General features: G+C 33.0%; 2 protein-coding genes and 1 pseudogene across 5 annotated transcripts in view; all 3 read left to right on the top strand.

Moving 5' to 3' along the window:
• The window catches only part of LOC148572527 (nudix hydrolase 14, chloroplastic-like), a 150,895-nt gene that overhangs the window by 8,562 nt on the left and 126,322 nt on the right, over positions 1 to 16,011 (top strand). The gene's annotated exons all lie outside the window — the stretch shown is intronic.
• On the top strand, positions 1,129 to 6,703 carry LOC107631272 (pyridoxal kinase-like; annotated as a pseudogene). Its single transcript, XR_015907351.1, has 13 exons — positions 1,129 to 1,250; positions 1,382 to 1,481; positions 1,845 to 1,935; positions 2,108 to 2,215; positions 2,381 to 2,464; positions 3,004 to 3,077; positions 3,313 to 3,377; positions 4,066 to 4,129; positions 5,024 to 5,089; positions 5,329 to 5,385; positions 5,770 to 5,814; positions 5,912 to 5,965; positions 6,408 to 6,703. The product of XR_015907351.1 is annotated as a pyridoxal kinase-like (transcript).
• On the top strand, positions 12,505 to 14,639 carry LOC107631275 (receptor-like cytoplasmic kinase 176). Of its 2 annotated transcripts, none has more exons than XM_016334670.3 (6): positions 12,505 to 12,930; positions 13,005 to 13,303; positions 13,388 to 13,523; positions 13,608 to 13,750; positions 13,846 to 13,969; positions 14,061 to 14,639. In XM_016334670.3, exons 1-6 carry the CDS (start codon positions 12,879 to 12,881, stop codon positions 14,546 to 14,548), a joined length of 1,242 nt encoding a protein of 413 aa, XP_016190156.1. In that variant the 5' UTR covers positions 12,505 to 12,878; the 3' UTR covers positions 14,549 to 14,639. The 2 variants fall into 2 exon arrangements, with proteins under 2 accessions (XP_016190156.1, XP_088364935.1); XM_088508809.1 differs by having other exon boundaries at positions 12,743 to 12,930; positions 13,008 to 13,303.

Genomic DNA, 16,011 nt, shown 5'->3' with positions numbered 1-16,011 from the left:
TTTCAAGATAAAGAGGAAGTCGTGTTCAGCGTGAAGACCTATAGCATTCGCCGTGGTATTGAGTACAAGGTATTGAAATTGGATCATCGCAAGTACTATAGCAATTGCAAGGAGTTCGGGGGCGGGTGCGCATGGTTCATCCAGGTTAGTCTCCACCAGTGCAAAGGTAGTTGGAAGGTAAAATGGTACAATGATCCTCATACTTGTCTAGCCACGATCTCTAGTGACCACAGAAAATTTGATTATGAGCTCATTTTTATACATCTCAGTGCTCTGTAAATCAAATTAAGTGTCTTCGAATTATTCCTATAATAACAAACACAATAAATCGAAGCACAAGTTTCGATTTACCATAAGGTACGTGCATGGATAAATTGAATTAAAATAATTCGACTTACGTTCATTTACAAATCGAACCCATAGTTGATTCGATTTTCATTCAAGAATATTTTACACCTAATTTGAATCCAATGAATTCGATTTATTACGTGTTTCATTAAATCGAATTGACTCAATTCGATTTATATAGAAATATGCTTTGAGACTTTGACGTTACATTTTCTAGTTTGGGAGGTTCAAATAATATTGATTGCCATTTGATTTATTAAAGTAATTTGTCCAATTTATTTAAAACAAAATTATTTAAAAAATTAAGAATATTATTTTTGCATGCTAATTACTTGTTACAATTAAAATAAATTCAGCTAATATTAAATTAGTATTATTTTTGTCAATTATTCTTTTTAAGTTGTTCGAATAAATTTAATTAAAAATAATGTCTTAACTGTTATTTTTAAAAAAATTATTCTTAATTTATATCTAAAATTAATTTATTTTATATATAGTATAAACAATGTGCTGTAATAATTTTTATTTAATACTATACTAGAAAGAACTTTAACATAAGTAATCTTTTAATTTCCAAAAATTCCATTTTTACTATTCTGTAACCAAAATAATAGTCTCTAACAATACTGTAATAATTACAGAGTTTATGTTCTCTTTCTTACATTATTATAATATTATTACATCACTCAAGTCATGTGTTGTATAGTGTACGAACAAAAAAGCATATCTTTAAATCTGTATTATTTGATTATCTGTACACTATAATTTACCATATAATAATAGAATGCAGAAAGTGACTCGGGGTCATTTACATCAGCATCGAGCTCTTTTTCGATGTTGTTGCAGTCTCTGCTAATCAACTCATCACCACTCAGATTCTCCCCTAAAACTCACATTTTCCGGTTAAATCAAATTTTCTTTCGTTATGTACTTACATTCTTGCAGTCACTCTTTAATTTTCATATCCTGCAATCGATTTCGCTCTCTTGTGAATTTAATTTAATATTCTGTTATTTCAATTTTTACGGGCGAGAAGAAACCCGAGAACTTCATAGATGGCGCCTCCAATCCTTTCACTAGTTCTTCCCTCGGAGACTGGTCGAGTTCTCAGCATTCAATCTCACACCGTTCAGGTACTTTTCATTTCTTCGGTTTTTCCTTTTCATTTTGGATTTCGCTTCATCATGTTACTTATTCAGTGATAATAATTCGTCAAATGCGCTCTTAGCTTGTTAGCAGTAGCAAGATACTATGATGTTTAGGCGCTATTAGTTTCTTGGTGATCAAATTCAAATCAAATATGCTTTGGTCAATGATTGGACACATAGTGAATGATTAAAAGAATTTTAACCCTATTGGCACTCAAATTCTAGCTCCACCAAGTTTGGTGTTGCCAATAGAATAATTCTGAATGTTGTTGTTTGTTACATGCATAGAGATGGCTGAGTATCTAGCTAGCTTGACATCATGGTCATTTTTTGTGTTATTCTTCTCAGGGGTATGTTGGTAATAAATCAGCTGTCTTTCCATTGCAACTATTGGGCTATGATGTGGATCCAATTAACTCTGTGCAGTTCTCTAATCATACAGACAAGCTGCTTCTATTTTTCCATTCAGTCTCTCGGGCTCTGAAGCCTATCATACATAATAGGATGCGATGTTGTGTCTGTCGTTCTGAATAAGTTTCAGGAATGGTATTGGTATCCTCGTTAAAATTTAAGGCGAAGTTTTTTGTTAAATGGATTTGAGGACTGTAATGCAGGATACCCTACTTTTAAGGGTCAGGTTTTGAATGGACAACAACTCTGGGAACTAATAGAAGGTCTTGAAGGAAATGATTTGTTGTACTATACTCATTTATTAACAGGTGAGTCATGTAGAGTTTTGTAACCGCACTAGTTGTTATTCTATTTGTGCTGTATTTTTGTGCGGCAATGTGTTTTTCTCACAGCTTATTTATCAGCCATTTGTTGTGGGTTTTTTTGTTCCCTATTTTCCTTACTTCTATCTAATGTAATTTCTATATTTTCAGGTTATATCGGTTCAGTCTCTTTTTTAGACACTGTATTAGAAGTTGTCAGCAAGCTTCGCTCAGTAAACCCTAAACTTATATATGGTGAGGCTTTTAGTGATGTGTTCACTCACCAACAAAACTTTACAAGATAGGATAAGTTGTCCTATATTGGCCTTATAAAATGTTTTGATATGATCTTTTATCATTTTCATGTTTATTTTAGCATGTGACCATCTTATAGTGGTCTAGCTTTTATGAATATTTAGATATTAATTGAAGTAAAGAATGGAGGACATAACTCATGTCCTCAGAGGAAAAGTGAGAAACAGAAAAGGAAATTTACGTACTGTTGTAGCTAAAAGGGACTTTGCTTTTTCTCTGTTAGTGTCAACTACAATTTGTGCCGAACTGCCCCAACGTTACTGGAATGTTTTATTGCAATTTTCACTCGTTAGTGGTATGTTAAGACTGGGAAATACGACTTAATTTTTCTATTTTGGTATTGGACTGGAATCTCTTTTTTTTTCTCCATTTCCTGATGATGGGTTATATTTGAAGCTTGTGTAATCTGAGTTGACTTGAATTATTTAAACAAATTTGTATATCTTCAGTTAATTAAAGAATTTGTGTTTCATTGTCAGTTTGTGATCTAGTGATGGGTGACGAAGGAAAACTTTATGTTCCTCAAGAGCTAATATCAGTCTATCGTGAAAGGGTAAGACTATTTAATAAAGATGTTTCTGCAGGTGTTCATGTGCAAATAATATATACAATGCATCAAGTTTAAAGAATATAAATCTTTTAGCTCAGTTACCAATAATTGAAAACTATATTTTAATGCACTGGTACTGGTTCCTAGTTATGAAACGATTCAAGCAAAATTCCTTTTCATGTTACCTTTCATATTTTTTAATTTCAAAACTACATATCTGAATAACACATTTTGGCAGGTTGTTCCAGTAACTTCAATGTTAACTCCTAACCAATTTGAAGCAGAACTACTAACAGGATTCAGGTAATTATCCTACAATTAAGGTTGCATGAAGCCTTTTGTTCCCCTTTTGTTATATAGTTTTCTTTCCTTTGGTTTGTTTGTTTCAATGTCTACCACTTTATAGGCGGTATAAGATTAGTTCTCTTTTTGTTTTTAAAGTATGAAACTTCTTAATCAATTTTTGTCTGTGGAAGTAGATTAATTTTTTTAAGATCAGGATCAGGATATGAACATACATTGAAATTTTGCATTCAGCACTCTATTTATAGTGTGGTGTACAGCAACAATTTTGATTTACTTGCAATAGTCTCTAACGAAGGTTCCATTTTCACTTCTTTATTATTATTATTATCCTGGTAGTATTAGTTTGGGAGGGAGAGGGGAGTCCACCTTATTATTTTTTATTCTTATTATTATTATGCACTGATACATGTACCCATCTGTTGCGTTGTAATTTTTCTCAGAATTAAATGGGTTTAAACTTTAGAACCAAGTTTGTTACACACATTGTCCTTTTTATTAGATGTTTTCTAGTGATTAAAATTTGAAAGATTAGTTTCAATAGCTGAAGGCATTATGAATTTTGTTACTATTATGCTTCTTCTTTGTCACAATTGATGCTATCAGATTTTTACTTATTTATTCTGTTTGTGTATCTATACGAATATGTCAGTTTTACCTGTATATTTATTCATTGTACTTATTGTAGGATTCAATCTGAAAATGATGGGCGGAAAGCTTGTAATTTTCTTCATGAGGCTGGACCATCAAAGGTTTACCTTTATATTTGTACATGGAAAAACTCCTATTTAGACAAGTGAAATATTCACTACTGTTGCAACTATGCATATTTCATTATTTATTGATTTGGATAGTCCTTTGGGTAGAACTGGAACCACATAACTTCGGCATCTCTTCCACCCTCAATATTTTACTGAATGGTAAAACATGGATTACACATTACAGATAATTCTCATCTGCTTTCAGGATTGTTAGCTCAAACCATCTATACTCGATTGCATTTCGCTTTTGACTAAAATTTAAATTGGATTGTTATCTCCCTCCTTTATTTTATTTAATTTCCATGCATTATCAATATTAAAACATTTTAATTTTACACATACATTCAATCATATATTGCCACGTTAATAAACGTAATTATCTTTCACACTAGTAGTTAAATCTTCTCAATGAAAATGATTTGATGATACTGAAAAAAATTTACAATGTCAATGCATTAAAATTAAATTTAAGTAGTAATGATGATATGATGATGATGATTATTTCTTTAATTGTCATATTTCTTTGTTAAAGTAAAAATGATTTAGGTCTCTTGCTCCAATGAAAATTGTGGCTTTTGTTTCTAAAAAAATAAAATTTTGCAACATCATTTGAGAGGTTAGATATTGTGTCAGCCTAATGTGGTGCACCTCTATTTTTATAGGCAACCTGCATTTACTCTCACAGACACAGTTCAAAGTTTGAGGCTTATTGTTCTTAAGTTATAGATATTCTTTTAGAAGTGTTCTCTTTTTCACCGTTTTTTTTTTAATTCCGAGAAATAGTATATGCCTAGTGTTACAAATCATGATGAACTTGCCAATTGTTCTGAAAACTGCAATTTAAGTTCACTCTCAAACATTTAGCTAATATATATGACCCTGCAGGTTGTAATAACAAGTATAAATATAGACGGGAATCTTCTTCTCGTTGGCAGCCATGCAAAGGAAAAGGTGGACTAGATTTCACTTGAATGTAATTTGACCCAAATTTTCTATTTCTGGTTTCACTTTCAGATATGAGTAATATTGCGAATCAAGTTTTCTTAATTTTCATTTTGACCTTTCATAATATGGTTGCTTGTCTAAATGCATTTTTCTGTAGAACTACTTTAGTTTTAAATACTGGTTTCATTTCTGTATACTGCATATTTTTCAGTGACCGCTGAACTAGTTTTATTTGTTTGTGACAGGGAAAGCCTCCCAAACAATTTAAGATTGTGATTCCAAAAATACCAGCTTACTTTACGGTATAGTTCAGTTTTTGATAAGTTTGATTGTTATGTATGTATGAATGTTAAAGCTTTTGTGAAGCCAAACTTGGATTGAGTTCAGCTTATATTAATCAATGTTTTGCCTTTCTTATGTGATTATCGAAGTATCTCTCTATTTCTCTAAATATGACTGAAATCCAGAGACCTGTTCGTCATGTACATCCCCACATAAACACCATGTTATCGCTTTGCAACTAGCTACCACATTAGTGGATTTCATTTTTCATTAATTCATTCACTTCCCATTTAATTGTTTATCCATTTGACCAGGTGCTCTTTCGACAGTAAAGCATTTATCAAATCCAATTCTGCTTTCAGACTTTCAGTAACCAAAATTTCAATTATGTTTTTTGCTTATAGGGAACGGGAGATCTCATGACTGCACTTCTTCTTGTTTGGAGTAATGTAATGCCTTTGCTTAGGAGTTATGGTTATAGTTATAGAGCCTTCCAATTATACCCTTGACCATAATAGTAACGAGCTGTATGTCTATGCATTGCAGAAATACCCTGACAACCTTGAGATTGCTGCAGAACTTGCAGTATCAAGCTTGCAGGTATTCATTTTCTTCACATGTTACTTTAAGCTTAATCTTTTCTTCCTCCTCTGATGATAGTGTGCAAATACTGATGGAGTGATGGAAGTTCTTTTAGCATTTGACTTCTTTGACCAATTTATTGCCGTCTAGTCAATTGAGGATATCAATTTTCAGATTTTCAAACTTTTGACTTTCATGATGATTGATGAAGCCATCAACTTTTGAACAATGACAATTGATGATAAGGAAAAGTATAGGGGCCAGTAATTTTATTAAATTCTAGCCAGCATGTAACCAGCAAAAGAAAAGTGAGTAATCCCATACCATTGGATGAAATCTCACACCATTAAAAACATCATTGATGACTACTTGATGGCTACAAATCACAAAAGTTGCTGGCTCCCTAACACTCCTCTTGATGATAATTGATAAATGATGTAAGTATTGCCCATGTTTGCAGGCTCTTTTGCAAAGGACACTCTGACTACAAAAGTGTAGGTCATGATCCCCGGTCAACCAGTCTAGAGATCAGATTAATTCAAAGCCAGGATGATATTCGCAACCCAGAAATCAAATTTAAAGCTGAAATATACAGCTAATTGCTTATATGATTTCAGCATTTATGTGCTCACAATATTTAAACTTTTATGAAAGGATATTGTTAGAAGTTACATTACAAGCAATTAGGTAGACAAGTTGCTTCATTTTTCACATATTCTTCATCAAATATAGAAGTACGAGTAATTGAAAGCTAAATTTACCATTTAACACTATTTACACAACTAAGATTGTGTTTCTATCTACCAACTGCATCCCAATGTTATGTTGAATTTTAAGAAAATAAAAGAAATGTAATCTATCAAATAGCTCTGCGATGGAATCGTGAAATTATTTTGCAGGTTATATAAGGATTCTTTTGAAAATATTGAACCTTAAAACTATAATGGACCTTAAGAATTGAATATTTTTTCTTAAATTGATTGAACCTTATGCTTCTTCAAATGCAGCGAGATGTGGAAAAACAACCCAGAATCAAGAAGTAAAGAAATTAACATGAAGTAATGGAGGGAATGGGATTGTGAATTAATTATCTTGCATCTTTATTATGTTTCAACTTTTTTAAGTTTACACATTTGAGCAGAGTTTACGATAACAGCGGTATTGAATTCAAGAGTTAATTGATATCACAAATCTTTACAAAACTAAATTGATGTTTTGTGAATGCTTTGACTAATTTGGTATTTCATTCATACCATAATAAGATTAGATATAAAGACCTTAAAAATATATCACAAAACTACTAAAGAAAATCCAATACAAAGACACAAATAATTAGACAAAACTATTAATAATTTTCTTTCTGCATTCATTATTAAATATATTATCTTTCATGCTATAAGTCTAATAGAAATTAATTTCATAGGGTAAATGATTGTGGTAGCATTGTTGAATTGCTTTTGAAGGATGATAACTATTGGCGATTGGAAATAATTGTTGATCATGCACACCAATAGGTGATGCTGCAAGGTGATTCCATGCCCATTCTTGACTTCCCAAATGAGAATGATAAGTATTATACTGTTGAAAATTCATGCTCTCTGATGTGGGATTTTCATTCACTCTACTGAAACCTTGGTTGGTAATATTGTTGACATGATCCATAAACAATGGTTCCGCCAAATGTTGATTGATCATCACCCTTTCCACATCTCTGGTACCGTTATGCTTATTAAGATACCATTCAGCTTCCGATTGATCCCTGCCAAACTTGGGAATCAGATATTGGTTTTCATAGGCATTGTGATCATTAATTATATGTTGAGCTTGGTTCATGTTATTTTCTCTAACATGGTTCACTTGCTCTTGGTTGTAACCTGCATCCAATATCTCTACATGTTTCCTAAATTTGGTCAACTTTCGGACCAAAGTAGAAAGATTGACATTTCCTGTGACAGATACTGTCTGTTGTTCTGCATTAATCTCTACCGTGTAGACACCTGCATTAATATCACTTGCATTAATCTCATTTCTTTTGCTTTTCCTCTAATCTCATACCATTCAGGCTCAAACAATTATGTTATCATGGGCTCTTCTCCTATATCTTAAAAACTCATTTGTGTACAAGTAACCTCTGCTATAGGATTTTTATTTTTTGAAATTCCTTGAAAACCATGTTAGCATGACTTTCCAACCAAGTAACTTACAAAGAAATAATAGCACCTGAAAGAAGGAAATAGAAATTGCAAACAAGAGTGACAGATTTAAATATTACCTTTAATTTTAGAGAGTACTTTCCTGACTTTGTTCATGCACCCTTGACAGTTCATGTGGACTCTAAGAACATACGTCTGCAAGCCAAAGTATGAGAGCATGCACAATTAAGTTTAATGAAAATAATTGAGATTGTTTTTTTAACTCCAAAGAAAAGGAAAATGGTAATATGCAAGGACCTCTATGTTCAATAGCTCATATTGAGTGGTTGACATTATTTCCAGCAAGTGGTTGTAGCCAGGATATGAACAACGATTGTTTCTTCCTTCTTATTGTATATAATGTGTATTTACTATTTACTGCTAACTTTATAAAGAAGAAGAGAGACAAATTTTAAGGAAATAGTCTTTGCCATTTTGTCACTCACAACGATTCCATGTGCTGCACACCAGCTTTGTATTGTGCATGATAATTTGCTGATTCTGATTCTGATTTTGATTCTGCTTCTGCACAATCATATTGTGACAGAACTGCGTGGTTCATGCAGGTGTAGTTACCAGTAGGATCTCTCAGTCTTAGCATCTTTGACCCTTCCAAAAGTTGAACACCTACTTCTTATGCTGAGTGAATTATCAACAAAGAAAAAGACTAGAGATTCAAAACTATATGGTAACATCATATACGTTAAGGACTTATTAATAAGGTTTCTATTCATAGAGATTAGATTTTTTCATGTATTGAATATATTTTGAAAATTATAAAATATTTATCTTTTCAATGACAAAATTTTAATTTTACTCAGCAAAATTCCAAAACTTATTGTGAATTACAAGGAAAAGGAGTTAGTAATAATGGTGTTTTTTTTTCAAGAGAAATATTTAGATGCTTTCAAAATACGCGGAAAATTAAAATATATTTACTGATTAAATTTCTACTAAATTGTGCTTTTAAACTATGAATTACATGTATATTTTAATTTGTTGTTTAAAATTAGATTATATACAATGATAACAAAAGATAAGCATATAATGTAATATTGTATTTTTAAAAATTATTTGTGTAAAATCCTATTAAATATTAAATATATTTTATAAACACGTACGAATTTCTGTTAGCAATAGTCCATGGTTAACCTTGTTCTTTTATATGTTGTTTTAGGGGTGTGCATGGCTCAGTCCGGTCCGAAGACTCGATCCGGTCTCGAACACTTTAGGTTAAATATAATTTTGGTGTGATTTCACTGGATCTAGGGTCGGGTAAGGGTCTCAAAAATAGACTCGGTCATTATTTCGGATCGGGTCCGAGCCATGGCTTGGGTCATTCGAAGTCGGCCCAGTCATCATACACAATTAATATTTGAGTAAAAGACAAATAGGTCATTGACATTTTAAAACGAGGACATTTTTGTCTCTCAAGATTGAAAAATATATTTCGATCCCTCACGTTTTAAAATGGCTAACAATTATACCCCTCCGTCCATTTTGGGTAAAAAACGGTAACGGAGCCAGCTGACATGGAGGGGTAGAGAATGACGTATCCGTTACACTTGCTGAAGTGGATTGGGACAAATTATTAGTGGACAAATTCGTCCCTTAAGGCCAAAACGACGCTGTTCTTCCGATGAATTCAATATTTTGATACTCTTCTTCTCCGCTTCGTTCAACTGCCGCCATTATCACCCTTCTTAAGGCCTGCAAGACCATTCATCATCTCTACCAAGTCCACGCCTCCATCATCCAACGAGGTCTAGAGCAAGATCACCTCATCATCTCCCGCTTCATTTTTCTTTCCGCCTCCTTTGCCACCACTGCTTCATATTACACCTCCGTCTTCGACCACGTCCTTGGCCCTTCCCCTTTTCTCTGGAACTCCCTCATCGGAGCCCACACCAAAGGAAATTACTTTTTCGACGCCCTCTCTGCTTTTATTCGCATGAAGGCACATGGGTCTCTTCCCAATAGGTACATTTACTCTTCTGTGATTAAGGCCTGTTCAAGCATGTGCAGATCCTGCGAAGGAAAATTGCTCCATGGCTCGGCGTTGAGGTGTGGGGGTTGAAGGTGATATGTTTGTTGGAACCTGTTTGGTTGATATGTATGAAAAATGTGGAAATATTGGTGACGCTCGCAAGGTGTTCTGATAGAATGTCTGAGAAGAATGTAGTTTCATAGACGGCTATGGTGGTTGGCTATGTGATGGTTGGGGATATGGTGGAGGCAAAGAGGCTGTTTGATGAAATGCCTCAGAGGAATGTGGCATCATGGAATGCGATCATATGGGATTTTGTGAAGGTGGGGGATTTGGGCAATGCTAGGGTAGTGCTTGATGCTATGCCGGAAAAGAGTGTTGCTTCTTTCACGATCATGATTGATGGCTATGCAAAGGCTGGTGACATGGCTACCTCAAGGTTCTTGTTCGATCAAGCTCCGGAAAAGGATATTGGTTAGCTTGATGTCGGCTTCTTCTCAGTTGGTTGCCTTATATGTATGTGCCATGTTCGGATATACCACTTCAACCAGACCAAGAAGGTGATGAAAAATTAACAATTTGTGTATTTAGTGGTCCCAGTTTAGTGTGTTTGTGTGTATATTTCAAGGTCAATTTCAAGCATCTGGATGATGCTTTTGATATATCGAATGATCTCTAACATTTGTGCTCCCAAAAAATAGTAACTTAATTCTTGAAATGTAATTTTTTATGGTATTGCACAGGTGATACATACACGTATAAAATTGCTGTTTCTCTCGAAAAAATCTTGCCGGTATTACTGTATGTGTTAGGATTAGAATTAGTTTAAAACTCTCAAATTTAGGCCTTCATTTTAGTGCTAGTGTTTATATATATAGTCTTACATAAATATGGTTAGGGAAGAAGTGTTCTATTCCTGCATTGTAGGGATTTGAGCATGTGTATGGTGACATTGTGAGTGGGGTCATAAATGTCAATGAATTAGGGTTCTTGGTTAAGCATATGGAAGGTATGGTGAGGAAGATGGATAGGTATGTTAGTAACACTAAGAATTTGTATAGTGAAATGGAGGTTTTGAATCAATATGAGCAAGCTATGAACAAGTTTTAGAATAATCAAAATGAGGAGAGTAAGAGAGTCATTGAGCAGAAACTCGCATGACAGAGGCAAGATGTTAGGCATCAAGGACTAATTTGTCCATTAAAAATTTGTTTTTCATCCACATCAGCAACTAAAACGGACACCTAACACTCTACCATTCCAGGTCAGCATGTTCCGTTGCCGTTTTGAAGCCCAATTCGATGGAGGGATCTAATTGTCACGCGTTTTAAAACGTGAGGGATCGAAATGTATTTTCCAATCTTGAGGGACGAAAATGTCCTTGTTTTAAAAGGTCAGGAACCTATTTGTCTTTTACTCTTAATATTTTGTGTTATTAATGATGGATGATGGCTATTTTTAAGTAGAATTTAAGTATTGTAAACCTTAATATTTTGTGTTATTAGTTATTATAAGATTATAAGTTAATGTTTTATGTTTAAAATGCATAAGATTTTAAACTAATGCATAATATTGTGTTATTTATATTGATTTAAATATTTGGTGTTATTAGACAATACTAGTATTGGTTATGGTTATGCTTTAATATTAGAGAAGAGTTGGTTCTTGTTATATTTTTCTAAGTGAATTTTACCATGTCAAATAATAATTGGAGTCTTGAAAATTTGGATATCTTCATATGCTAGCTTATACGAAGGTATCAAGATAATGTAATGTTAACGGCTCGATTTTTACCCGATTTTTACTCGATATAATCGTGACTCAAAAGTGTATAAGCTTCATCAGATCTAAGACTAGGTTTAGATCTAATAAATAGACTCAGTATATATTTCGAATAGAATTTAGATCACATCAAATTCGGTTTCACCACCAGAACGATGCATACCGTCTCCATACAAGTGAAAACAATCTAGTATTCTTTAGCGTGTCTTTTTCGTATACAGGTATAGTTGTTTATTGCAAAAATATCTGGATCCGTGACATTGTTTATTCTCTATGTATGTTACTTTTCTCTCTTATCTGGTAATAAAGAAAAATGTAGGAATATTAAAATTTAATATTTTAATTTAATTTAATAATTTAATAATATATTTTATTTTATATTTTTTAATATTAATAATTAATTAATAAAAAATAATAAAATTTGATAAAATTTTAATATTTTTTTAATAAATAAATAATTTCTAATATTTTTCATAAATAAATAGGAATAAAGCATAAAAAAGATGAAGAGGCAAACGTGCGTCGTTGACTTAGCTGTGTTAGCTAATAATCCAATACGGCATTGAAATACGAGAAGGAAGATTGAATCTAACGGTGTGGAATGGGTTGCAGCCATGCACGAATGTGAGAGTGAAGGGGACAGTGAGAAAGAAGGGATCAATAAAGGAAACCAAATCCAAGCTAACAAAACTGGCGGCCACCAGGTCAACCACCCTTTTGTCCTTCTCGATGGTCTTATTAAAAACACAAACACCATTCACACCATCCAACCCATCACCAACTATTTCTTTTTCTCTTTTTTTAATATGTGTGACAGCTGGGTATAAAAGAATGGCATGGTTAGACATGTAATAAATTAATAATCATGTGAAACAAGTCGTAGCATTCATACTTGCATTTGCGGATTAGCTTTTCTTCTCTTTCAAATTAAAGCTCTCGTTCTGTGCTGCTTGCGAGGTGTGTTTCTATTATGGGTAACTGTTTTAGTGCCAGGATCAAAGCTGAGAGCCCTCCACGCGATGGTAAGTGGTAACAATAATAATACATATTCGATCATTCACTTTGTGTTGTTGAATGCTAATACACATATTTTCAGAAGAGAAGGTTTTGAGTGGTATAAGCAGCAAGGTATCATCTCGTTCCATGCTTATGTCTCCTCTGACAGAGGGCGAGATTCTGCTATCCACCAATTTAAAGAACTTCAGCTTCATTGAACTAAGAACCGCCACAAGGAACTTTCGTCCGGATAGTCTGGTTGGTGAAGGTGGCTTTGGCTCTGTATTTAAGGGGTGGATCGACGAGCACACTCTTGAACCCACAAAACCGGGCACCGGACTCGTCATTGCGGTGAAGAGGCTAAATCAAGAGAGCACACAGGGACATACTGAATGGCTGGTCAGTCTCATCTTAATATATAACTTGTTTAGCTTAATAATGTTTTTGTGACTAATTATAATTAGCCTCCTAATATAATTACAGACAGAAATCAACTACTTGGGTCAGCTGGATCATCCTAATCTTGTGAAACTCATAGGTTACAGCTTAGAAGATGATCACCGGATTTTGGTGTATGAGTTTTTGACTAAAGGCAGTTTAGATAACCATTTGTTTAGGAGTAAGTCAAGTTTGTTTAATTATGACTAGTTTGTTATTAGCACCTTAAACAGCTCAAGATCTGATGTACCTTTTTCTGGCACAGGAGCTTCTTATGTTCGCCCGCTTTCTTGGAACATACGCATGAATATCGCTCTTGATGCAGCTAAGGGCCTTGCGTTTCTTCACAGCGACCAAGTAGATGTAATATACCGAGACTTGAAGACTTCTAACATCTTGCTTGATTCGGTACGCAAATCACATTCAGATCACCTTACAACTTACAAGTATTTCACACTTGATTTCTGAAATAATTCCTTTAATATGTGTGAATTAAATGACAGAGTTATCATGCAAAACTCTCTGATTTTGGATTGGCAAAGGATGGACCAGTAGGTGACAAGAGCCATGTCTCTACCAGGATAATGGGAACATTTGGCTATGCAGCTCCTGAATACATAGCCACAGGTACTTCAATCTTATATTTGTTTTCAAAGTTAAATAACATAATGTGTTACCAAATCTTGTGACCAATTTTTCATTATATTCTTCTCTCCAGGTCATTTAACGAAGAAGAGTGATGTATACAGTTTTGGCGTTGTACTGCTGGAAATCATAGCGGGGAAACGCGCATTAGATAAGAACAGACCAACAGGGGAGCATAATTTGGTTGATTGGGCCAAGCCTTTGCTCGTCAGCAAAAGAAAAATCTCACAAGTCATGGATTCCCGTTTGGACAGTCAATATCCTTTGCGCGAAGCCATGAAAGTTGCAGTTCTTGCAATCAAATGCCTCTCTGCTGAACCCAAATTCAGGCCTACCATGGATGAGGTTGTAAGATCCTTGGAGCAACTCAAGGATTCTGAAGACACAACAACAACAAGTGGAGTGGACAAATCTCCAGATCAAACAGTTAAAACGAATGGTAATACTGCAAGATCTAGTAGAGTTAGTTCAAAACAACATAGAAGAAGTAACAATGAATCTTTAAATGGAGAAGGTAGTTCTAATAATCAGACACCATCAGCTTCTCCTCTTCACACTTAGAAGACAAACATCAGTTTTCATTGTTGCTGTACAGATTTTGTTTCCTTGTTATCAGTTATAGAAAAAAAATGAATTATTTCTTACATTCCAACATTTCTTTCCAAATCAACTTCATTCCAAAATTTTGTTTGACAAGATTAGAAGCAACCACAGAACATAGATCTTAATAATTATTTGAATTTCTATGACTGAAACTCTTAAACATTTAATATTTTTTTATTGGAGATAAGATGAGTGATATATTTTAACATTATAATTTGGAGTATTTTTAAAAATTGTGGAAGGTACATAAATTATTAGAATTTGATTTCTGTATCTCAAATTTTTTAATTTTTTTTGAAGTAAAAATAAAAAGGTCCGATTTTTATACTCGTCATATTTCTGTACTCCAAATTAAATTATGCCACGTTTAAGATTAATGCTTCAGCCGTTCATAATCTAAAAAAACGCTATTGTCAATCCAGTGTTAAATCATTACCTTAAACTAACATAGCTTTGGATAGTGATTTTATGTATATGGCCATAGCTATTTGATTTTCACAAATTTAAATTCAACTTCAACCCACTGGTAAAATGACTTATAACTATTTAAGCTAACAGGATGAGGCAAATGATAAACATCACCAAAGAAACATTAATTAAATATTCTGTTGCATGGTGAAGCAAATAAGAATTAGTCTTCAAATTTATTAGAATTCAACTAATCCGTGTCTAAATGAAATTTATAAATTTGACTATTCAACCAATTTAAGCCCACCTTTTTTGGTTTTCTCCCTTTTGTTTGCTTATGTCCGATAAACCTCCAAGTTAAGATGTCAAATGAAGGAGACATGTACAATTATTATTATTAAACGTCACTATTAATCAATCTTTTTATTTATCAAATGTGTACGATAATAATATTTGTGAAATTAGTTAAGATGACAAATATTTATTCTTTAATTAAGAGATTTTGGATTTAAATAAATGATTGAAAAATATTGTTTTAAATATATACATGATGAAAGGTATTTTGGAAAAATAAATTAATAAAGTTATTTGATAGAAAGATGGGCACAAGTAACTATCATTTGAATTGATCAACTTCAATTATCAAAAAGACTAAAAGAGAACCGGTGTTATTGAGCTAAGACCTTTAAGGGTGTGTGTTTAATTTGAATGTGTTTAGATGAAATATTTTAAAATTTGAGTGTATTTCAGATATAACAAAATCTAAATGTTATAGTTAACTTTTTTTTCAATTTCAAAACTTTTTGTTTGGTTGAGAGAATTATATTATTTTTATTTTTAAAATTCTTCGTTTAGAAAAGATAATTAAATTGTCTTTATTCGTAAATATGTAATTGATTTTATTATTTATTAGTCTAAAATATTAACTGATACATATAAATGCATTTGGAAGTGAGGTAGAGAAAAAAAAATTAAAATTTCTCCTTTTTTGGATATAATTAATTTTTTTAATA

This window comes from Arachis ipaensis, chromosome B3, assembly GCF_059453495.1.
Source record: "Arachis ipaensis isolate K30076 ecotype BB chromosome B3, ASM5945349v1, whole genome shotgun sequence".
Classification (NCBI taxonomy): Eukaryota; Viridiplantae; Streptophyta; class Magnoliopsida; order Fabales; family Fabaceae; genus Arachis; species Arachis ipaensis.
This window is presented reverse-complemented; position numbering and strand designations above follow the sequence as displayed.

Excerpts from the sequence above, each read along its gene's own strand:
- LOC107631275 (XM_016334670.3), top strand. The coding sequence starts at position 12,879 with ATGGGTAACTGTTTTAGTGCCAGGATCAAAGCTGAGAGCCCTCCACGC. Across the intron at positions 12,931-13,004 it reads TGAGAGCCCTCCACGCGATG|AAGAGAAGGTTTTGAGTGGT; the intron begins GTAAGTGGTAAC and ends ACATATTTTCAG. Across the intron at positions 13,751-13,845 it reads CTAACATCTTGCTTGATTCG|AGTTATCATGCAAAACTCTC; the intron begins GTACGCAAATCA and ends ATTAAATGACAG.